Source organism: Alexandromys fortis, unplaced genomic scaffold (genome assembly GCF_014885135.2).
Source record: "Alexandromys fortis isolate MF-2015 unplaced genomic scaffold, M_Fortis_MF-2015_v1.1 scaffold_86, whole genome shotgun sequence".
NCBI lineage: Eukaryota > Metazoa > Chordata > Mammalia > Rodentia > Cricetidae > Alexandromys > Alexandromys fortis.
In genome coordinates, this window is record NW_026067965.1 from 6,829,621 (window position 1) to 6,854,873 (window position 25,253).

The 25,253-nt window shown below is 45.8% G+C and overlaps 1 protein-coding gene across 1 annotated transcript in view; it reads right to left on the reverse strand.

The window, feature by feature from the left end:
* The window catches only part of Agbl1 (AGBL carboxypeptidase 1), a 659,915-nt gene that overhangs the window by 572,907 nt on the left and 61,755 nt on the right, over positions 1-25,253 (reverse strand). Inside the window, exons 6-7 of the mRNA XM_050153973.1 lie at positions 5,525-5,733; positions 874-1,039 (exon numbers count right to left, since the gene is read on the reverse strand). Coding sequence (XP_050009930.1) covers positions 874-1,039; positions 5,525-5,733 — 375 coding nt within the window. The remainder of the gene's footprint in view (positions 1-873; positions 1,040-5,524; positions 5,734-25,253) is intronic.

Sequence of the window (25,253 nt, forward strand, 5' to 3'; positions counted from 1 at the left end):
ACGCATGGTGGCTTGCATCTCTGGCAAATAAGGGACCCCTTACAAAGCCAACCCACTGCATCCCAGCACACTCAGACGCTCACTGATTTCCATGCACGCTGCACAAAGGAGCTCGTGGGAGCAGAGGGCCGTGAGGCCTAGGCTGTTGTTCCATGAAAAAAAAATGCAAAAATAATTTGGTCAGAAATGACACGCAAATGACGCTGCGATTATCCTCCCACTCAACTTGGGGTGTTGCTGCGACTGTGGCTGTCTTAAAGTTTATAGATCTCATGCACACTAAACTCATTGTAATTTAGACAGCGCCTCGATTACGTCCCTAATTTTAAAATAGAGGAATGAATTTCAGAATTATCCACTAACTTTATCAAGTATCAGCTGCCACGTGACCAAATATTCCAGCTGGGGGAAACCTGTTCCTAGAACGAAGGTGAGTGCAAACGGCATGAGCATCTTTTCCTGGAGATCACACCACCCACACTTTCTAATAGTCTAAACGATGTATTCTGGGGCTTTACATGGTGAAAGTTTTCTTTCAGTTTTGTTGCAGAGACAAATTAATTCCACCAGTAGACGGCACAGTGAAGGGATTGGGTCCCAAAATTGTGAAAAGATTGTTTTTCTTAATTAGATGAGACGACTGTGCAGGCATTCGGTAGCCACCAGGCAAAGCAACGGCACCTAGTGATTAGGGACAACGGGAGTGAGAACAATGCTTGTTCTCCCTGCTCAGGAAAAAGTCTGCCCCTTCATACGCGTCTCTAATGAGCTTCTTAGAAGATCATAGTTGACCTGTTCAACAACCGCTCAGCATCCTTCCCCATCCCTCTGGCATGCTGGAAGATGCAAACACTCTTCGGAAAGCTCCCTTACCTTCAGTTAGAGCTTGTGGCGGCTCTGAGCTGGGGCTCCCGGGAGCTGAGAAGGTGTAGGCACTACTGGCTGTGAGCAGGGGAAGCGGACTCTTGGGGTAGCATTGCCTGAGGATCTGAAGCGCCACGGAGACCACAGGTTCCACGCTCTTGTTGTCCAGGCAGGCCTGAACAGAGAGAATATTATACCAGACACTGCACAGCCCCCATGCTGGGACATTATTTCAGATGATGAAAATGCACACAGCTTAAATGGACAGGTGACAGTCTTACTGTATAAGGTTTAGTCGTTTGAACATGCTAAGGGAGAATGACATTTAATCGGAATCTGCATTCTCTCATTTCAAGATTTCTGCTCAGATGGCGTTGGAAAGAATTTAGTCTGAAAGTAGGCTTGAACGTATTTCAAGGGAGGCTGTATCTGAGGCAAGTCCTTATCCGGGATGCCTGAGGAAAGAGGAGTGACATATTCCTTCAGGCACCCCGAGTCACTGTAAATTATTGCGTAAGGAAGGAATGAGTGGCGGCTGAAATGATGGAAGTCTTGCTTTTGTCTTTCTCGTATTATCTGAACAGGAAGATAGAAAGGAAAAAGGATAAAATATGAAACCATCAGGAAAGTCTAAGTAAGTCCCATCTGCCTAAATTAGCCCACTTGTTGGAATATCAAAGTCCAGTGTGCAGATCCTGCTCGGTACCCACTCAAAGCAAAGCAAACTTGGATTTGCAGATGTAATCTTTTGATGGTGATAGAACATGACAATACCTTCCTTTGCAGACACTGTGGGGGAAAAAAATGTAAGAACAAGTTTACTAAATTGAGACAGAGTCAGTGTAGCTCACTAACTCTTTGGCCAAAACACGTCCTCTTCTCCAGAAACTTGGAAAATGTGTTGTGCGCTGAACTTGGTGCAGAATATGTCCATGATGAGCCTCCAGTCTGCGAGGGTTAAAAGGGCCCAGAAAGTTCTGAAACCCAGACATGATAGTAGGTACTGAGCATCTGCCCCAAAGCCTGGGCTAAGGTGCTGTCCTACTGTGGGACCTCTAAGTCCACATTGCAGGCAGCTCATGAAAGTAGAGAGAGAAAATGTAGCTGGAAAAAGGGCTCCACTAGTACACTGCTTGCCGTGCAAGTTTGAGGCTCTGAGATGGCAAGGACCCACATTAGAAAAGCAGACAGCACCAGAAAGCACACCTATGATCCCGGCACTGAAAAGAGAGAGATATAAGGACTCAGCGACTTTAATGGACAGACAACTGAACCAAATCAGTGGGCCTCAGGCTCAGTGAAAGACCCTGCCTCAAAAACTATGGTGGAAAGGAAATAAAGACATTAGATGCCAAGCTCCGGCTTACTCTCTCCCTCCCCTCTATTCCTCTCCCTCTCTTCATGTCTACCTCTCCATCCCTCCCTCTCCCCCCCCCCACACACACATACACACGCACACATATGCACACACAAACATGCACCAGAATTAGCAACGAGGGCTTTGGATACTGTTCAGAGTTGGAGCACTTGCCTAGAATACGTAAAGCCTGCATTCAACCCGCAGCCACCCCTGCACACCCAAAAAGCAGACTGCAAAACATAAGCGGGTCAACTCTCAAGACAGAAATGTCTGAATGCAATCAAGCATGCCCCCTTTTCCTTTAGTGTGCTCGAATGGTACCAATCAAGTGTCTCTGCGGACACAGCAGGAAACGCTCCCTGTGGAAAACGAATTAGTTGAAGACAGTTCAGCCCTTTGGCCTGGTCAGATGGCCTCAAGTGTTTGTTGTAAAGTTATTAGTATTGGAAAAGGGGAAAATGGAGTGTGGGAGAGAAAAGAAGAAAGGTAACGTAGATGCAGGTCGGAGACGATGAGCTTCAGCCTTAGGGAACACGGAACTAAGACCAAGCCAAGAACGTCAAAGATGCCAGCATTCTGGAGCCCAGCTCTGTCTGTAATGGCCATTGACATGGCCACTCACTGATGGTGATTGATGGCCGCTGCTATTCTGCTTTGTGTGAGATGGTCCAGGTGAGAGCCAAATAGAAGCGAGCTCATGCATCCTAAAAGCGTGGCTCATGCCATGAACCGAAAGAAGGGTATCCGGCAGGGTTATTAAAACGTACAGCAAGCGGGGCATTAACAATAATTGTCATATTGGGTGCCTCTTCTATTCAGAGGGACATGCTTATGAGTTTTAAAATTGATTATTGATTCCAAGGAAATAAAAACTCCTAGATTCACTTATTACCATGCCCCTTGTTAAAGAATCAGGCGCTAGGCAGGAGGGCAATGTCAGAAGATATGATTAGGTTAAGAAGTGAACTCAGGGTGCTGGAGAGATGGCTCAGTGATGAGGATCACTGGCTGTTCTTCCTAGAGGTCCTGGGTTCAATTCCCAGCAGCAGCCGTGGCTCACAACTATCTATAGCGGGATCTGTTTTCCTCTTCTGGAATAAAGGCATGAATGAATGTAGGGCACTCATACACATAAAATAAATCTTTTGAAAAATTTTAGTTAAAAAGTCATTATAAGAGAAAATATTGTTTAAAAAGCTGAAAGCCACGTAGAGGCATCAGTAAATCTGGGGAATTCAACCCCTAGGAGTTTCACCCACAAATTGTGCATGCTTCCAAGCGACAGGCTTAGTGCATCGTGGCCAATTTATTCAACATTGTTCCAGGACCCCTCCTGAGATACGTTTTCACATAATACCAATCAGAGATTGCAGCATGGGTCGGATCAGCCTCACTATAAAATGCAGATGCTGCTTTCACTCACAATAAGCTTCCTTTTACCATAGTGACTGGAGGCTGGAAGCTTGCTGTTTGCTTACTAGAAGGATCGAAGACACTCCTGACCTGTTAAGGAACTCCCTCTAAAGCCCTGCGTGCGTGTTTGCGGCCCCTGGCACACCTGGGCTTCATTTGGTGTGATATTTTTTTCACTGTGTCCTTCTATGCAATATACAACTGTCAAGTCACTATCTGCTTCCCCAACTGTCCTTTCAGAGATTTTTAGTACAGGACAGAAAAACAGTCGGTAATATGGAGGGCAGAACGAGGCAAGCATGCCAGCCATAATGGGGGTGCCTTGTTATCAGCAGTCGAGGGGAGAAACTCACAGGGACTGGGTGAGATTAGAGACTTGGAGGATCACGAGCCTACAGAGTACAAGGAAGCTTGGGAAAACCGAAAGCACTGCTTGATCCAGAAAAGCAGAATGCAAAATGTAGCTATTTCATGACTGAGAAGCTCCGAACTCAGTAATGACAGAGAAAAACCCAGAGGTGATAGCAGACAGAAAATTAGATATTGGTTTCAGCACAGTATCATGGTAGTGTTTAGAGGGAGGGGATGCTATTTTTAAAAGGGATAGGGAAAGTCTAGCGACGCTATGGTGGGAGAGCGGCACTCTCATTGGCTGCTTCATTACCTCTGCTTGTGCTCAGGGAGAGTAAATTTGGAAGCTTTCCAGAGAGGAGCAATGAGCACCAGCGACTGACAACTAGGAAAACAACAGGGACCGTGACACATAGGAAAACGAGCAGAGATGGATATTTGGGATATTCGTATCACCAGCAGGGATGGCACTGAAATCAGACCTAGTCAAGTGCAGCTAAGCAATGTGTGCCTTGGGCTGAAACCCAAATAACCTTGGACCACACACTCCACCTGGTGAAGCTAAGTGCCAGCCAAGGAAGGATGCTATCCCCTTTGCTGGAATGTTCTTCCCATTGAACTTGGTCTGATGAGCTGTCCAATAATTTAGGCTTGGGTGTCACCTACTCGGAAAGGACTTAATGTCCCTAGATGATCTTCTCCATCCACCTATAAAAGTTTGTCTTACTTTTACTGGTCTCACAGACCACTGCCAAACCTTTCTCATTGGGTGTTTTGTTTATCTAATGCCTGTCTCCTGTTAGGACATATGCCCCATAAGATGAGAAGTCTCCTTTGCCATAGTCCCCAGAGATTCCCGGTATTATTTAGTCCAATGGCTGCTCACATTCAAAAGAAGAAAATAAACTACTAAAATATGAACACATAACCACATGAACTTACCTAGTGCACAAAAGAATCTAAACGTTTTAATTCTACTTTTTGTGTGTATATGTTTCTTTTATTTCTTTTGTTGTTGTTTTTGTTTTTTCAGGACAGGGTTTCTCTGTATATCCCTGGCTGTCCTGGAACTCACTCTGTAGAGCAGGCTGGCCTCCAATTCGGAGATCTGCCAGTCTCTGCCTCCTCATTGCTAAGATTAAAGGTGTGTGACTCACCACGTCCAGCTATGTTTCTTAAAACAAAGCGGGGGAGGGGAATTGATGGCTTGAAAGGGCAGATGACAGCTACTAAGTTTCACGGCTTTAGGCTGGGATCTGTCATTCCAGAGCCCATACTCTTAACCACGGTTCTATGTGCCATCTCTAGCAGTGTTCTGACAATAAACGCACAAAGATTGAATCAACACATACTGATTGAATGACTGAATGAAAATGCAAACGAGTGAATGAGTATGGATTTGAATTCACAGCACCTGCCATATTGAAACAAGCACCATCTTGAAGTCGTTCTAGCTTCGCCTGCTCTGTTCAGGACAATTTCCAAGCTTCAGCCTGCAAGTCATCCACCCGCTTAGGAAATCCCCATGCTGGATACCTGTGCAATGCTGAAGAGAGTCTCCAAGCCTTGGGCTGCCAGGAAGGCCTCCCTGCCAGACCGGAGAGTGACAATGTGCCTCAGACAGAGCAGGAGCCCGTGGCGGATCAGCACATAGGTGTTGGTCACGTCGTGGCTGTGCCAGTCCTGATGCAGCCTGAGCAAGCTGGTGACATAGCCTCTGTTCACTGCCCTGCGGCTGTTAGACTCTGGAGACAAAGGGAATAGGTCACGTCAGTCGCGGCTCTCCAGGACAGACCTGCCTAAGAATGCCACAGTGTGTCTGCCACATAAGACTTATAATGACAATAAAAAAAAAAAAACCTGGCAGGTGTTATTTTAACCAAATGATCGAAATCAACATTGCTGGTAATGGAACATGGGCTTGTAACATGCCCTCTTGTTCAGATGACGTGCGAAGAAGACAGCAGTACTTCTATAGCGTCCCTGCCAAAATACATGACCTTAATCTTAGCATTGGGAAAGTCAGCAAACTCGTAGTGAGGTAAATGCTAGAAGACACGTAACCTAGATTGTTCACAAATGTCAAGATCATAAAAGGAAGAAGAAAAAAGACTTGGCATGGGGACAGAAAGAGATATGAATACATGACGCCTAGAACAGCATACAATTATAATTCAGATAATGGGCCAGGAAAAAAAATTATCTCACTAGAAAAAGCACCAGTGAAGCTCAGGTTAAAGTATGAGTACAGTTTGTAGATCTCCTTTGTACCGTGGTGTCAATGTTTACGCTATGTCGCTATTTCCTTCTGACTGGCATGGCCCCTTTCCTTCCTGGAGGGAGGCTCAGAAGACTCAAAAGATTCCCAAGACCCTTCCCCAAGGCTGTATAAGCAGTAAATAGCTGTAGTGATGGGGGGACTCTTTGCTGGAGCCTGCAAATTTGCAGCCTGCAAGTTCTGAGGGGTACAGCTGCAATTATCATGAGTCATTGCTCACCCTGCTTGGGGGTGGGTGTTCTTCGGTGACACAGCTGTCTGAGTCACCCATGTCCCTGTAACTAACCTTTAATCCACTACAAAGTAACAACGATTAAAAAAATCATGGTTTTACTAAGCTAGGCTTAAGCAGAATCTTTTCTTCGGTCTGTCATCAGTACCCTTTCTGTGATGAATATATGTTTATTCATGTCTCCACAGGGAAAGTCACATACCACAGTTGCCACCCAAGGACTGCTTGACAGAGCCATAGATAATGCTGAGGGGAGCTGTCGAATGGCGGCGGTTAAGACACGCAGCCGAGTTCTGGTATATCTGAAGTTGGGGCTGCCACAGGGAAAGTCCCAATATGGCTGCCTTTCCCCTGTGTAGTCTGGGATGCTGTGGCTCCTTGCTGTTGTGGAAGTTGTGTTGTCTCTGCTTTGGATTGGCAAAGCATGCAACTGATAGGAAGTCATCTGAGGGCTGAGTGCCCTGGAAGGAAACCACAGGGGCGGCTGTCCTCCTCCAGGTGGCCCCAAGTGGTTCATCATGAGTCTAGTGTGGGTTGGAAGATGCGCCCAGGTAACTGCTAGCCTAGAGAAGATACCTTCAATACCTGAGAGCAGTCCATTCTGATGGGGTTCAGAGGAGGGGTGTGGTAGTGTGGGGGGGGTGATCAGACATGTAACTGAAGCTGAACTTTCTGACTGGGAAGAACTCTGCCCATGTGTGTGGTGGGTTGGGGAGCTACAATGGGAAAAAACGTACATAGATGCTCTCCTCAGCGCTAGCATGAAAGCGAAAAGAGCTAGGAGGAGGCTGGGGTGTTGTTTGCCGTCTATTATAGTCGATGGGACACGAGGGAAAGAGAGTGTACATCAGAGCTCGCTAACCATCTCTTCCTGGGATCCCAAAACATGGAATCCATGGGAAGAATCAGACATCAAGTGAGTGAGACTGAAAAGATGGAGGATGCTATTTCAGTACGCCCTCCGATACGGAGAAAGGGACATCCTTGACCATGCGTGCAGACGGGAGCTTTATAATGGAGGCTGTCACAATCAGGGAACATTCTGTCTCTGAACTGCTGGAACTGGGGAAGCATTTTAAACAAGCAATGGGAGAGTCCCTCGCAGCTCTGCTGGTGAAGTTGACAGACGCGGAGGCAGACAGGATCAGTCTGAGTACTGTCCCAGTGGAAAAAAATGCAACTGCTCATTCGTCCTCGAGACAAAGGCTTCATATGAAGTAATGCAGGGTCCCTGATGGACAGGCTCACACAAGCCATTGAGGATGCCTGACTATCACTCAGTGAAGTCCTCATGGGTATCAAAGATGAGAAGATAAGAAAGGATGGACACATATTACCGAAGGAACTAGGTGACAGGTTTTGTTCCATGCCCAGTTCACTGAGCCAGACAAGTTTGTGTTCACTGAAAGGTTAAAAAGATGAAGTTACTTCAGCAGGGACCTCAAGACTAGTTTGGAGATTTAGTGGCTTTGCAAAGACCATAGTAGAGCACAATTTAAGGTCAGAGGGGCACTGACAGAGTGGGCATGTAAGTCACGTTCATGAGCCATAGGCCACATATTTCACTTTGCACATCGGTATACTGGATGTGGAAATTGTTCCCCCATGCTGGGTCCTTTCAGCAACCAGGTGTGGCTAAGAAAGAAGCAATGGGTGCTGGCCTGGAGCCCATCAGACCCAGGGAGCCAGCTTTCCAATTGACCTCTAAATGCCCACAGATCACTGCTGCTGTCAGCCTCAGTTATGGGGAGAAGCTTATCTTTTCTTTGCAAAAGGCAGTGGTTACTTCAGAGACTCATAACCTGCTAAGCTGCTGGGAATAAGTGGCTGTTACTGTGACATAGTAGTTCAAGGCGTCTCCGTAAACGAAAGAAAACAAGCAGACATCCACCTCACCTTCTCCAAGGTTCACAGAACACTCCTTTTCAAGGCTCGGGAAGCGCACAGAACCGACCGGATTGACAAGATGCCCACGTCCAGAGTTACGTAAACAGAAAACAGTTGTGGAGCAGTAACTGTTCAGTAGAGCAACTGCCTGCTTGCAAGCTGGGGCAGAGAGTGCCACCCATGCAGGTCTGTGTGTCCTGACCCTTGCAGGGATTGGGTGTTTGGGTGACACAGCTGCCTGAGTTTCTTGTGTTCTTGGAAGTCAAGAAGTCAAGCTCCTGGAAGTAACGTCCCAAAATTAATTGGTTCCCCAAGATAGCCTTTCAATAGAACCGGTGCTTCGGTCTGTCATTCTGTAGCTGAGAAGAAGAGGCATTTGTTTGTAATTCCCCAGGAAAAGTTACACAACAGTTTATTTTTAGGTTTTGTTAAGCAGAGGTTATATAAGAAAATATCCTACTTTTTAGGAAACTCACTATTGAAAAATACGAACGTCTTTAAGTTATTCTCGGAAAAAACAAAAGAAGAGACCCGGGGAGATGGGAAAGGTAAGAAAGAAAAGGGGGGAAGACAGCATGGGAATGGGGGAGGAGGAAGGAAAGGAGGGGTATTTTGTCATATTTCTATCTTTCTCTGTGTCTAAAGGCTGGGTTGGGAGACGACCAAGGGAGGCACCGTATCTTGAAGGTTATCTCTTCCAGGAGACCTGCTAGGTGCTTTTCCCAGAGTAGGAAAGCCAGTTGGTGGACTATCACGGGGTCACATGTTTATTTAATATAGTTTCCAAGTCAGCATCCACTTGCGGGCGTGCCTTAGCTTTGAAACCCCGTTATACCACGTCACCTCTGGCCCAGTGAAACCTTCCCCTCTCCAGGAATGATTCCAATATGATGCCCTTGTTCCTCAACTCACGGACTATAAACAAGCATTTCATTCACCAACTGTCAGTCAGGTCTAACGGACAGCACCAAAGTCAGGTAAGTAAGTTCTTCTCACTCCATACGCCTATGAAGGAGTCAGTCCACAACCTCTGTGGGCAAGTCCTTAAGTGGACCATGGCCCTCAGTGAAGGTGTGGTCCCTTCTCATTCTCCCTTCCCATCACACACTGACACCCTGCCGTATCCAGATTCCTCTTTAGCACCTGTGGACAGACCCACCTATCTCTGTGTCTGAAACTAGTAACTGCTTCTGAGAAAACATGTGTTGGGTTCTGTTGTGTCCTCTGCTCAACACACCAAACCGAGCCTCGCCCCGGTCAGCACTGTCCTTATGGATGGAAGGATGTCCTAGCTTACGGTTCCTATAGACAGAAGGACTCTAAGACAAAACTACAAAGAAATGGCAGAAGGACCGGCTCAGACAGGAAGGGAACTCGTCACATAAAGACTACTAAACACCAAGACGGCCTGGGGAAGAGAGCAGACTACCAGGCTGAAAGTCCACCCTGAAGGGCTGGTTGTCTTATGGGGCTTCCCATCCATATCTGATAGAAATTTGGCAGAGTTCTCTGCCTTCCCCTCTTCCGCACCATGGTTTGTTCGTCTCATCTGTGTTTTCCTGGCGATCTCCACTGAGACTATTATATGGACCTGTCTATCCAGATACCTTGACAATTGTCTCTGAAGAACCACAAGGCCAAGAACAGTCAAGACACCTTTGCCAACAGCTAGTCTGTGCTACTCCTCAGATTAACTTCCCTGGGTACAGAGGACTGACAGCTCCTGCAACCCCAACGAGGCCTGCAGGACCTCAGGGCGCTAGGTGACTGACTCTGAGACTCTGCCCTTCACAGATGTTCAAATCCTGCCCTTCTCTCAATGTTACATGGCTCCATTATATGAGCCACTCAAGCTGGCTTATGAGACACTACGTGCTTCTAGCCAAACGTGTGCGGGAGAGCTCCCCTGAGCTGTAATCAAAAGAGCAGAATTACAGCTTCAAGTATTATTTTTCCACAAGACCATGTAAGTGCACACGAGTGTAAAAAAACAACATGGAAATTCGATGCTGTACTCCATGGAGGGTTTTCCCATAATATTAACAGACCTTTTATTTTTGTTTGCTTAGAACATTTTCCGTTGCAGGGCTTTACTTAGCTCCCCTGAGATTTTTGACCCATGTGAGGAGCTGATTTTATTTTGGTTTTTCCTTTTATAATATTTTGTGCAGCCATGACCCTGAATTAAGGATGGTGAGACTTATGCCTGGTGATGTCTGTGAAAGGTCTAATATTCCTCCAATGCTTCCTTTAATTGAATTATTCCCTTAAAACAAAAATATTTCTTGCCTTGGATGATCTTGGCCAAACAGCGCTAGAGTTCTTTGCTACCTAAATGAGGTTTTAAGTCTATCTGATATCCAAAGTTTAAAAGAAAATGGGGGGGGGTAACAAGGAGATAGTAAAGAAAAGTATCTCTTGGTGAAAAGTGCCAGAAATGGCAAATATGGGACACAGGGCCCCTCCCTGTATGCAGTGGAAGGTTGATGACATTTGTCTTTGTCTAGTCTAAGGCAATGCGACCGATAATACATCATCCTAATGACCTTCATTCATTATTCATCGGGGGTAAGAAGAAGTGGGTGATGGAGAACAAAAAAGGTCTTTAATTGTCTGAGAGAACAATCCCTTTTCAGACAGCAGTGATGCTATTCATGGTTTCCCTGTTAATCCCCAACAAGCTGCCATGTTTACTAACATCTGAAGTAGCTAAAGCCCCTTCTTTGCTGACCCTACATCAGTCGATCTTCCTCTGAGAAGAGTTTGGGAAGTTTTACAAAAGTCAATAGGTACCTAACACCCGACAAGTGGAGATTCATCCAACTTCGGAAGAGGAGAAGTGGAGAAGAGCCGAAGAATGAAATGAGGGTCGCTCGGATCAGCGGCTCAGAGGAATTCTGGGGAGATTTGAAAGAAAAACACCACTTCTCAGAGCAGAAAAATATTCAGGCAAAAATGTGAATTTTCAGACACAGCTCTGGGTGAGCTCAGAATCTGGGGGCCTTGAAGCTCCCCTCTTCCAAGCAGACCAGCTCTTCTGTAGTCTGACTATAGAAATGGCTTCTTCCTAAGATTGCTTTTGGAGAAGCTGATGCCTAGTGTGTGTGTGTGTGTGGACACACACACACACACACACACACACACACACACATCTTAATTTCCTAGGAAGTTGAGATGAACTACATAGATTGAAAGATGGGAGGAGGATGAAAAGATGGAGGAAAATCTGAAGGTCATGTATCTTTCTGCTTCTTGGGTATTGCTGGTTTGGTTGGCCACTCCAGCTATGGCTAAAGATCATTGGCCCATTTTCCACTGTGGAATCCCTGAACAGCAGAGACTTAATCCATGTCTCACGCCAATTCACCTTTTTGTATTCTCCTCCTCTCTCTGGGTTATGACCTCTTGGAGCCTTCCTTACTTCTACTTAATTCTCCGTCTGAAACGTGGTCTACTGGTACCCTTATTTGGTATCCTCATTTTTACTCAAAGCATTTTTAATTAGAGTTCAAATGTTTTGCTTTAGGAGAGGTACCCATTGGTGTAGAAATTTTGCACTCAGGCAAAAAAGAAAAATATAAGGAAATCAGAAAGAATTATGCTAAGGTATCAATGGTGCTTAGTTATAAGAAGAGGTACTGGTGATCCTGTTAGCCTGCTCAGATTTCTCTAACATTTTTAATCCAAATATTCTACCACACATTTAAATAATTAGGAGAGTAAAGGGGAAAGAACCTTGTGATTGGAGCTACAAACTAGTAGCCTGTAGACTTTCTGTTTGTGCCATGTTGTCAATGTTTAATCACAGGACAAGCAGGCCTGCAGGTTGCCATAGCAACCACCTCACCTTTTGTCTTACCCCATCTCCTTTAAAAGTGAATTATCTTGCTAGCCCCTGAAGGCATTGGTGAGCAGAACCAACTTTACAAAGATATTTGTCTTCTAAACAGGAAAGCCTAGAGACCTTTAAGCCTCAAAGGATTGACTTTCTCCTAGAGAATCCGGAGCCTCGTGGCAGCTGCCTGTGAGAGATGCCCAGAGTACCGGATTAGCACATCTACAAGCTCGGCCTTCTTGTTTGGCAAAGGCAAAGGGGGCTGTCTGTCATTGTTCTTCTTTATTCCCTAATCTCAGCACTGTATCATTCCTTTATGTGTAGAGTAAGATCCTTCAGCAAAGGGAATCAGCAGAGGACCATGGGAGACCGAAGCAGCTACATCCAGGAATGAGACATACAGACCAGTGTAAGGCTCTAAATTCATCTTTGCCATCCACAGGTACTCATGCCCGCTTTGCTGGTCCTGTTCCCTGTGTGAACCCCCTCGGGTCTCTGCCAGCTTTCTTCCCGGAGTCCTGAGCTAGGCTGGACTCCACTACCTTCTAACTGTGCAACCTTGAGCCTGTGATTTCACACCTCCTCCACTTAGTGTTTCACCCAGATTAAAAAAAAGAAAAAAAAGAAAACAACAACAACAAAAAAAAAAACAAGAATAACGTCTTCATTCTTAATTTGAGAGAATTAATTGAAATAATACCACAAAGCAAGCCATTTAAAGCTGGACGTACAATAACTGCTCAATACCTGCCACCCGTGAAAATGGCCATCATCAACAGGATCGACACTGTTTATGATTTTTAACAACCCCTCAGTTCTCATGTGTGACAAAGTGTCAAGTGTCCCAGATATGAGCATGTTCCTTTTGAAATCCCCACTCAAGAACAGGAGCACCAGGGTCACATAGCTTTATGGGTGAAACACTGACTGTACCATTTCCTAGCTCTGTCATCTTGATTGCATTATTGAGTACTATGGTTTGAAGGCATTTACAGTTGAAATGTACCCTCCTCCTATCTCCCCTGATAATTCAGGAGCAGCCTGGGTGGTTCAAGGTAAACTCACAGATGTGAGCCCCATCTATACGATCAAGAACAAGTTATATATTTGCAAAATACATTGACACAGGGTTAAATTTTCCATTCCGAAAAAGAAGTGGGGCATAGAGAACAGGAGCGATGCCAACAGGAGATCAATAATCACTGCAGGGACCATGCGACAGAGCAAGTCAGCTCACCATAACAGACAGCAAGCAGAGGGATTCAGGAAGGGGTAGGGGATCACAGCCTCCAAAAAACGTGATCCCAGTAGCTACTTCGATCTAGGCCTCCCCTCCTAAAGTTTCCCAAAATTTCTAACACAGTTCTACCACCTGGGCTCCAACACTTGATTCTGTAAGAATATTCCATATTCAAACCATAACAGCTATTCCTGAATATAATGAAGTATACGAATCTAAGAGGAAATGCAAGGATTTGAGGCCTTCTGACACTTCTGGGGAGGGATGTGATTCACAACTACATTGCACACTCTAATGTGCTCCCTTGGGAAATTCTTACCCATAGAGATCAAAGGGCTCTACGCTTTGTTCAAAAGTTTCCTAAAAGTCCATTTTCTGAACATGGGTAAGCTCTTCCTGTGTACGAAATCAAACTCAGAGCAGACCATCACTTAGCCAGGCACGTGGAACTCCACTGTACTTCCAAGGTCTTCTCGCAAGCTTTCTCCTCGCTGTCTACCAACCAGGAACACGCGCATCCCAAAGCTTGCTCAGTTCCAATCAGGACTTCACACACAAAGTGAAACGTGCACTTCGACCCACAGCACCCAAAGCCCATGGTATCCCACCTGGAACTCCCAGCACTGAGACTCGAGATAAAGATGTCCCTCCCTACCATACATACTGTGTGCGCCTTTGCCGTAGATTGTTCTGGTGCTTTTCTCAGTGAGCCAATTTAGAGGATATCTCTGGACAAAATAGCCTTCCCAAGGCTCCCAAATCACATTATAAGACAATGAGCTGCCTGCTTCCCCACTGTAAAACCAGGTACAATAGGAACTATTTATCTGCTCAGTGTGTCCTATGTTCTGAGCATAATCATTTCACATGGATCATCTCGTTTGTCTTATGGAAGTGCTGTAGGCTAAGCTCTGTGTTCCTCCCTTTACAATAAGGATGCAGAATCTGAGAGATGTTGAAAGGCTTGTTGAAGTCTGTCAAGCTTCCACAGGGCATCTCTAGGATTCTATGCCATCTCACTGGAGAGCTGACATCCTATGCTGTCCCCCAACCCTTGGTGACCTGTTAGCATCCAATTTTGCATCCAGTACAAACATTTCACTCTTCCCAGAACAACTGGCTTCTTGTGAAATGTTTCTGGAAGGCTGTTGGAGATAAGCCCAAGGGTCTCAGAGGAAATGGGTTTCTCTCCCCATCTTCTGTCTGCCTGTTTCCTCCCAGTTCTAATGAGAAGCAAATTCCAGAATATTTATGGTCCCGAATAGGTAGCCAACAACGATTCACGTCACTCGAGGCAATCTGGAGTTTGGGGGGTGGGGTCTCCCAGATAGAAGCTAGGTGGGGCCAGGCCAGAAGTACTTTCCAGAATGTAACGAAAGAGCAAAGATTTTGAGAGGAGAGGCCTGAAGTTGTCCACTCCTCTGCAGTTGCAGCAGAGACTTGGCTCCTATGCAGAGAGGAATCACAGTGAGATGCAAATGGAAGCATAACTAAACACTATCAGGAGTGGAAACCGCACGCGATTATTTGTATCCCTACATCTTCCTTACTATGTGTGTCTGACATCTCTGCCAAAGAGAACCAAGGAATGAGTAGCTTCGCCTTGAAACTTCACGGTCATTCCCAGACATCCAGTCTTGCTTTGAGTTTATTCTCCCAGTGGGTGAGAAGGTGCTCACCAAGCCCCAGGAATAACTGTGACCCCTGCTGAGGCCCTATGGGGGACTGTGTCACTCACTTCACTGGGCTGCTTCCACAGTCAGCACATTCGAGGATGACAGCTGGAGAAGACAGTCAGGATATTCACCTGGAAGGAAGAAAACAGAGATTTCCTCCACCTGCCCTCTCTGCCAGTTGATACACGAGGCACCTGTGTGCGGTGGCCCCTTCTGCTTCAGGTCAAAATGCAGCTGAGTACTGTGGACTTCAAGGAAGATAATTGTATGGTTTTATAGACATCATGGGATTCAGCCCACGCTTCCTGGAACCTCCAGAATCCAGGATGAGAGGAGACGCAAAGAGCACACACATCCAACCTTCTGCCTCCGGCCTTGTCATCCAATAGCATGTCACTATGAAATTCCAAGGCCTTGAGCCTTCTACTTGCTCCTTTGACTCAGCTCCAATCAGTATCAATATTTCATCCTCTCTCCTATCACCTGGACTACACAATGACCTCCTTCAAGACTCTTATGTCTCCATTCTCTCTTTCTGCATAGCCCATCTTACTAAAGAACAATATGGAAGCTTTACACACACACACAATCACCACCACCAAAAAGTAGACGATAATGGCTTCCGGAAATGTGGAATGACTAAGGCTCCAGCAGAGGTCTGGGATTAGGGAGAGATTAGGCTAAGGCAGAGATTGAGTGGCATCTCTACACCTCACTCTCATCTTTCATATACACATCTATGCCAAGATTTCATTTACAAAATAGATTTGAAACCTTCTGGAGTGAAATGAATGGATATATTTATTCCCAACACACCCAGTGCATATTACACGGCTATGAGGAACTTGGCCAACCTCTTTGATCCTTGTGACAACAAGGCTTTCTCAACCTCCCACTGTGTACATCTGGGTCCAGGTATTATTTATTATAGGGGGACAGCCTAAGCATCATAAGATGCTGGTAGCAAATTAGTCTCTATTCCATGACTTCAAATTAGTCTCTATTCCATGACTTCCAGGAGCAACCTTCCAGCAAATGTGATAGTCACAATGCCCTCAGCTTCAATAAATGTTCCTTCAGGGGCAAAATCAATCACACTGAAAGTCACTGTCGTGGAATTGTTAAATATTTATCTGTTTTACAAGACTGGTTTGGGCTTTAAATGAGGTAATACATGAAAAGATGCCTCGTAACCCGCTGCTTCTAGAATATGTAGAAAACAGTTGATGGTGCATCTTGTCGCGAATAAATAAGCATACAGTCAATCCTGGATATAATGAGGAAGCGGTCATGTGCCTCCGGTGCTTCGGAATGTTTATCTTCTTGTCTATCCCTTTAAATCTTGGCGAGACTTTATCTTTGTCAACCCACAGCCAGTCGTCAATTACGCCAGAATGATACAAGTTCTGAAATCTAAAGGGTTTACAGCTCCACAGCCCCGGGTGTTAACTCCTGAGGGCCCAAAATAAAGACAAAGTAAGTTGCCTACTGATGGGCTGAAGGAGACCCGATTTGCATGTATTTGTTTGTTTATTCATTCCTTAGCTCATTCAGATAACTTGCTCTGGGTGTCTGCTGTATAAAATACATTAGAGTTAATGGCTTAAGAAATAAGAATTACTGGAATACAGTGCCCAGGGGTGAGGCTCGCTCCATCTAAAGTAAGGGCCAGCACACTGCCCACAGCTTATTTTTATAAAGTTTTATGGGGACGCAGCCATAGCCATTCCTTCCTTTATGTGCTTCCCATAGCTGCTCCTGCCCTCTCAGGGCAAAGAGGAATAGCTCTAACAGAAAGTGTGTGGTCCACAAACTCTAAACTATTTCCTGCTAGTCCTTTCACGGAAGAGGCTTCTACAGAAAAGATGGGCACTAAAGAACAGCCAGGTGTCTTTCAGTGCAGGGAACAGATCTTAGGAGACTAATTTCAACTTGAACTAGCCCCATCCCTGTGTAAAATCAACTCCTGGAACCCCCAGTGGCAGTAATTATAAACCAACATTGACTTTTACCAAAGTTTATTAAAATCCAGTGCTCTACACCCACCTCCCGGTACAAAGCCTCTTTCTGTATTAGTCGTTATTTTTAAAGGGGACAGACCTGCCTACCTAATAGCCATGTCCCCGTAGATGCTACAGTTTGATCCCACAGTATCAGGAGAGTAGACATCAAGACTACTATGTAAACACTGTCTCTTGTCCTTATGGAGACTGTATCACGCAGTAATTATAGTAAATTCACGCCCTCTTCATCCACAACTTGGAACCTTGGACACTTTTAAGGTCTTTTCAAATGAACACACTATGGCCCAAACTTGCAGACAAATCCTAGGATAGAGGGGAAGCCCTGGAGACAGAGGTAGTAAAAGACAGCATCCTGCCCGTGTGTAAGAACTGACCCTAGCTAGCAACTACACGACAATGTTACCTTGTAGCCAAGTTCTGGGTCAGGTAGGACCACCATCATCACCACCATCCCCAGCTCTGTTAAGGCCAAGGACAGTCACCTCTGGAGAGTCTGACCATCACAGGGCCCTTCCCTACCCTATCCTCCTGCTGACTAGCACAATTCCACTGTCCTCAACCTCTCAGGTTCAGTTCAATTCCTTAATTAGATCCATTAGGACTAAGAGACTCCAAAATGACTGAATGGGGGCTTGATGATGAATACAAGACTCTGGCTTTCTCTGGGTCAAATTTCCTAGCTTATTTTATTTTATGGCCACTCTTGGAGAAGTATGGCTCACTTTTCTAGCCTCCCACAGGAAGCATCGTGGCACACGCCTCCATCTTCAAGCTGTAATCCCAAATAACAGGTCAAGCCCCGCCCCCAAACTCCACACAGACATTCATTCAGAAGTTTTCAATGTTGATTTCCTCCAGATCCCCAGAACATCCCTGGGAGCTTCTCGGAGGCTACCATGAGTCGCAAAGCAATGGAAAAGCCACGCTGTAGTTAACTAAGGTCTCCGCCTGGGCTCCCATTGTGTCTACTGCGCATGTGTCGTTTCCACTTGGGCTTTGATGATAAAAATGGAAGATTTTGTTCCAAAGAAGCCTCAACAACACCTCCCCTCCCCCCAAACCTCCACTAACGGTACTTATGGCAAATGAACCTAAACTCAAGTGTAATGACAAAGGCCAAGTTAGATCGCATAGTCACTCTGGGGCTGAACCCAGAGTCCGGGGTTCCTGGCTCCTGCTGAAGGGTCGCAGAAATATGAAAACAGGGCGCTTTGGAAGCAGTCACAGCTGAGGTAGAATTTTGCTTTCCTTGTGTTATTTGTGGGGGTTTCAGTAAGTCTTTATTTTCTGCCAGCTACATCTTCCTGGCACATAAAATGGGCATAGTAATATGTTTATTATATAAATGGGGACAACGAATTCACTGACGTGAGCAGAGTGTCCAGCCAGGGTCATCATCACCACTTGCTGTGGGCATTCTAGTATACAGTTGCTCTCTTTCCAACCTCTCCCACTCCCCAACTTACAGAGGGCTTGCAATAGCAGTTCACTAAAATGCCATCAAACAGAAGGAGGGACTTCTGCCGAGGGCGCAGAACTACAGGACTGATGTCCTTCTGGACCGATCTAGGTCCTTTACAAGTGGCCGCAGTGTTCTAGGAGACTAGCGACCCTAACTACAAGCGTTGCTGCTGTCAGGCAAAGACAGCCTGAGAAAAGCTACTCGGACTCCCCCCGCCCTCGGTCAATCCTGCTCAATCACGCTAACACCACTAGGAAGGCAACAAATTCCAGCCGTGGTTCTAACCCCAGGCTCCTCTCTCACAGCCTCCTCCCACCTCACTTAAATAATGGCCGCGCAAATGCCGCCGAGACCATCCTCAGCTAATTTCCTTCAAGACATGCAAGCTGCTAACGCTGGGAAGCACAGATAGTGTGCCCTAGCAAATACGGCCAAAATTAGATTAAAATAACCTCCCGATAAACAAATTACTCACCGAAAATAAATATTGGACTAGTAATGGTGGAGATAACTAGAAGAACAGCCCCACCACATGGTAGGAAGAGAAACTACAGGAGCCACTGCCTGCTGCTCAGCCCACACAACCCGCAGCGTCGGACTGGGGACGCGAAGAAGAAAAAGGGACAACCGGGATAGTCATAACCCTTTAACTTCAACTTTTAAAATAGTTTACGTGCTTACGCAAAATACGTTAAGTATTTAGCAGAGAAGGCTGGACTTGGAGCCCAAAAATAAAGAGGAATATGCCCAACTGAACGTGGCATGACGTAATAGGAGCCTGTAAGCATCCAAGCTCCTGCTCGCTCCCATATCTCATGTCCTCATTCATGAGCCTTGCCTAATGGTCACCCTCGAAGCAGTAGATATGGGCCCCTCCCACACACACTAGTGTTCTGACATCTCTCACTGGGCCCCATTTGAATGTTATGTGGAGTGGACCGTGTAATGTTTCTGACTTAAGTAATACATGATCATCCAAAATAGCGCCCCCCCCCTTATACTTGGAAACTATTTCCTTAGCTTTCTTTCCGCATCTGGTTGTACCTCCTCTAGGTTAAGTAGACCTAGCCTCTGGAATCTCTTCCTGGTGCAGCATAGGGCTTAGCTCACGGCAGGTGAACCCTGAAGCCTGCTAACTGGATAGATTACTGAAGCCTTCCAAACTTCAGTTTCCACACTTGTAAGATGGGAATGGCAAAAGCTCCTTTTCAGGTGGCACATATCCACAGTGTCTGACATTCTTAGAACTCAGTAAAAGGTGGATATAATACAAGTGTTGTCATTTAAAGCCAGCACTGTGGTGATGGATGTAGCTTCCTATGCTGCCTTCATATGAAGCCAATTGTAACAGTACATCCCTGTGAGATATATAGATATAGATAGAGATAGAGATAGAGATAGAGAGAGAGAGAGAGATAGAGAGAGAGAGAGAGAGAGAGAGAGAGAGAGAGAGAGAGAGAGAGATATGCAGATGATGTTTGGATCATCAGGGAAATACATTACATGTGTCCCTAGAAGACATAGTAGAAGATACATCAGGTATATGAACATACCACAATCACTAAGACCCAGTGGAAACATTCTAGAAAACTGGACTCCCTCCTTATCCACCATTAATTGGCAGAGCCACTGATGTAACCCCATATAAGGTATAAAGATGTAGAAAGGATCCCAACTCCTAAGGGAGTGCTCCAAGAAGAAAATAGTTAGACATGCTTACCTGCAAAAGCACATGATCACTCATTATACCATGGCTAGTTCCATTTTGTGTAAAGCAGTTGCTCCCAACCTGTGGGGTCATGACCCCTCTGGGGGGTTACATATCAGATATCCTGCATATCAGATATTTACATTATAATTCAGAACAGTAGCAAAATTACGGTTTTGAAGTAGCAATGAAATAATTTTATGGTTGGGGGGTCACCACAACACGAGGAACTACATTAAAGGGCCGCAGCATTAGGAAGGTTGAGAGCCACTTTCCACTGTGACAGGTTGAGTGAGTGGTACTCAGACAGCCCCTGACAGGGCATGTGTGCTGAGATCTGAGAAGAGCCATGGATGCTGGCTGTCAGAGCTCTGCAGGGCTCACCTCTTCTGCCCACTCCTCAGTTTTCCTCTACGGGGATGAGAGGGACAAGGAAAATCAAGCGTTTCCAGGACATTCTGGTACCCTATGTTTCTAACAATGTCCCTCAGTTACCCTGCAGGGGAACCATGCAAACTAGATGGACATGGCTAAGCTCTTCACTCCGCAAATGCACTTCTTTGGCAAGGCATGACGGGCCACACCTGCTATCTCCACACTAAGAGGCTGAGGTCTGTGGACCGCGAATTCAAGTTCAGCCTAGATACACAGTAAGTTCTAGGCCAACCTACTCTCAAGGAGTGAGGCTATGTGTCAAAGGAAAAAGAGAGAAGGAAAAGTAAAGAAAGGGAAGGAAATAAAAAGGAAAGACTAGTTCACTCTGCTCAGCCATTCCACCGTGCGCTGCATTCTACTTCATACTGCGCATGATAAACACAGACCCTGCTATAAATCAATCAAAGAATAAATGATTGGGTTCGGGAGATAGATGAGTTGGTTTATAAAGTACTTATTGTGAGGCATGAGGTCCTAAGTCCAACTCGACCCCCTGAAGTCAGACAGAAACACCAAATGTGAGGTCACGAACACGCTTGCCATCCCTATCCTGGGAAGACAGACAGACCCCTGGGGTTCACCGGCCAGCGACCTCGTCTATTGGGCAAGCATCAGGTTGAGTAAGAGATGCTTTCAGAAAACAAGATGCAAAGTGATTGAGGAACAGCTTCTGAAGGTTATCTCTAGCCTGTAGATACAAGTGACACAACTGTGTACACAGAGAGACAGACAGACAGACAGACAGACAGACAGACAGACAGACAGAGAATAAAGAACACACATTTGAAAAACTACAAGGGAAATTCAAGGGTTTACAGCTGTAACAGTCTGGCCATCTTTAGTGCCATTAGGAAACCGGCACAGGAAGCAGAATGTCTGAGCAATCTGAAGTAGCAAGTCTGTTAAGACGGGCCACTGCTCATGGAGGGAAGGCCACATGCTACATGCAAGATGGGATAAGCACATGAGTTCAACGAGGGCTGCACCAACTGCTGGCCCTTGTGCATGGCCACCAGACCAAGGGGGCCACAACATCAACCATCTTCAAACACTCATCCATTCTGAAGAGATGCCAGCACTCCTAGCATCTTTGGTAAATCTTGAAACTGGCCCCCATCTTGGGCATTTTGCGGTAGGGTAATCATCTGGCCAGTGAGTCCTCCAGCATCTGCACTGCTGGCCAGCAGGCCACAGCAGGCATTCATGCTAAGCACAAGGCTGTCTGGCCATGCCAGGCCTCTCTGTGTTTACCAGGTTTGCCCGCCCTCCCTCCCTCCCTCCCTCCCTCCCTCCCTCCCTCCCTCCCTCCCTTCCTTCCTTCCTATTCTTTGGAGTAACACTGCTGCGGGCTATTTGCTGTGAACCAGACAGCCAGAACATTAACTAGGAAGGGCTATGAGAAGTCTCATCTTCCTGCCAAACTTCCCATTAGCCCTCTTGTGTATTCCCCTCCCTTCCTTCTCTGCGTTTCTTTCTCTGCTAAATTCTCTCGGCCTCCTCCCATTCCCTAACGTCTGCAAACTTCCAGAGTCTTCTGATTGCTAATTCCTAAGGAGGAGAGATGGACATATGAAGTAGACTCCTCGGTCCCTTAGTAAGATTTAGGGTCCGAACCGGACAGAAGAGGTTTTCTTGCGGCAAGGTTATATGACCTTTAAATCTGGGCACAAGGTTAATGCCAAGACATTTTTGGAAGATTTATCCCTGGGGTCAGCACAAATCAACCATAATCCTGTCACTGCCCCTCATTCAAGGGCTGCTTCCAGGCTCACAATTGTTCATAAATGCATTCATGGTTAATGCGTGCACAAAGGAGGCTAAGAAAGAAAAACAAAGAGGGAGGGGCTGCGGGGACAATGATATTAAGAGAGGGCTAAGAAAGCCAGGGAGAAGGGCAGAGAGAGAGACGTGAGAGAAGCAAAAGCATGGTGGAGGGAGGGAGAAAAGGAGAGAGAGAGAGAGAGAGAGAGAGAGAGAGAGAGAGAGAGAGAACACAAGATGTTGTTTTGGCTTGTTAGAGAAAAGCAACAGAAGCAATTGAAGTAGTGTGATTTCTTAATCAAGGCTTTATTAAATTTTGATAATAAAAAGCTAAGTGCTTTTGGATAGAATGAAACACAAAAAGGCAAGTTCTCAGCACAGGAGCATTTGGTGGAGAATGTGTGCGTGCGTGAGCATAGAGAAGACCTGATTTGAGGAACGACAATGTGGAATTTAGATCAGGCCATCCTGATCTAAAAGGCAGAAACAAATGGACTCTGGAATACACAATGACGTTTTCTTCATTTTTTTTTTTTTTTTGGTGTCAAATGGCTGTGACGACTAGGCAAGCGGCCTGACTTCTGAGCAACATTTGCCTGCCCAGGAACTGAAAGAGATTTGAGACACCTTTTACCTCGCTTCTCTTCCACATCTCCTCTGCTGGCATTTTCTGCAGCCACGGGAGAGAGAGCCAAAGAGAAATAGTAAACTCTCGCTAGCGTGATCCAAAGTTCTTTTCTTTCCCGGTGTCATTGCTGTGGGCAGGGCCCACGCCTCCTGAAACTCTAAGTCCTGCTTTTTCTCAGACTCGTGGTGATCGACTCCAGTCAGCCACAAAGAGTGACTTGGTGACCTCAGCTTCCCAAGCCTCTCCTAGTATTGGCTGTCATGGGAATACTGATTACGCCCGACCTGTAAATATTTTGTTCTGGTTTTATTTAGACAGGGCAATGGCCTCTGTTTCTGATGCAGTTACTGAGATCAACTACAACTGCCAACTTTTAGACTCATCGACAAGGAAACATCAATGCCAGAAGAGCTGACACGTGAAAGAAGCATGTCTTTTATAGATTAAAGTGGGAATAGCATTCCAGGAGAGCACTTTGAATTGTAGACAGAACCTGACTTCTCTGCATTTAAGGTCGACTGATAGGAACTCACTCTGCAAATCAAGCAAAAAGGCATTCCGTGTTCAGGTTTAGTTACACAGGACATGTAGACATCATAAAGTAACTAAGAACATCCAAGACATCCAAAGACCTGAAGAAACTCCAGCCTGCCTACGTTGGTGTCGGCTAAGTCCAGACGTGCAATGGCACATATACCTCGGTTAGACCAATGATGGCAACTGTTTGGTAGGCTGTGAGCGCTCCTTAAACCCATGGCCCAGCTTCTCCATCTAAGTACAACTTACTTTTTGTGCTACGCTCATGTACCATCTCAGAACCCGTCTACCTACACATTAGAGTGGCCACTTACGATGAAACCTACCCACTCCCCTTAATCCAATGCTTTCAGAATCTTCCCCAGCAGGTTCCCCTCCGAGTAATTTGTGAATGTTCATAATAATGGTCTCCCTTCTGGGTCCTTACCACTTATGAGTGCACAGGAATGATGCCTGGTGCTAGGGAACCATAGATCAATTATGAAAGATGGAAATGTTTATGAAGTACCAGGAGAGGTATCTGGGGAAGGATCCTTTGAAACTTGGGGTAGATTTCAGCTCGTGTGTGTACCAATAGGCGCTGGTGGCTCTCTAAAGAGAGCAGCTTTGATTCCCCCTGGGTGGGTGGGTGGTTACATCTAACCACAATGCCAGGTGCTCATGCATAGAGAACAGGGTATTGCTATATAGTCCGCAATGCATAGAACAGATCCTAACAACAAAGAAGTATTGAATCCCAAGTGCCAGTGGTGCCAAGGCTGAGTGCCTGATATAAATGAAGGCTGCGTATTTAGTAGGAGGAGAATATAAGAGAGCCTCTGGTCCAACTGTCTCATGGTGCAAACAACCAAAGACCCAGGCAAAGACTCATGCGGACAGCTCAGCAGAATTAGCAGATAACCCCATGTATCTTCCTAACAGGACAGGAAAGCCTGCTTTATATATGGGAGACAGCAGACTTTCGGTTCCCTGACAGTCTATTAGTAGAGTAAATAGAGATTAGAAGTACAAATGCTAAGACCATTGGTTCTAGGCATAGATTGTTGGATTTAGGTTATAGGGAGCAATCGCACTATTTCGTGCGGGTAAATGTCACAAATCATTCAATTAATTGTAATCAACAAATATGTACTTTCAGCTTTGTTGTGCTGCTACAAGAAACACATGGATCAATGTAGATGACCCCTGTCCCTTAAAAGCTTCTGCTGAGAGACAAGGACCAAAGCAACTTCGGTATAGTGATGTCAGCACTGAGGCAGGAAAGCCCTATGGGAGCGGAGGGCAGCAGCACCTCACCGGTGATGTTCCTTCCATCCTGCAGGGCACATGAATCAGAGCCAGCCTCTAAAACAGTGGTTCTCAGTCTGAGGGTTGTGACCCCCCCCCCTCACCTTGGGGACTGAACAATCCTTACACAGGGGTCGCCTAAGACCATCAGAAAACACTGATACATTACAATTTGTAATAGTAGCAAAACTACAGGTGTGAAGTACCAATGAAGGAATTTTATGGTATGAGGAACTGTAGTAAAGAGTCAACCTTAGGAAGGCTGAGGACCACTG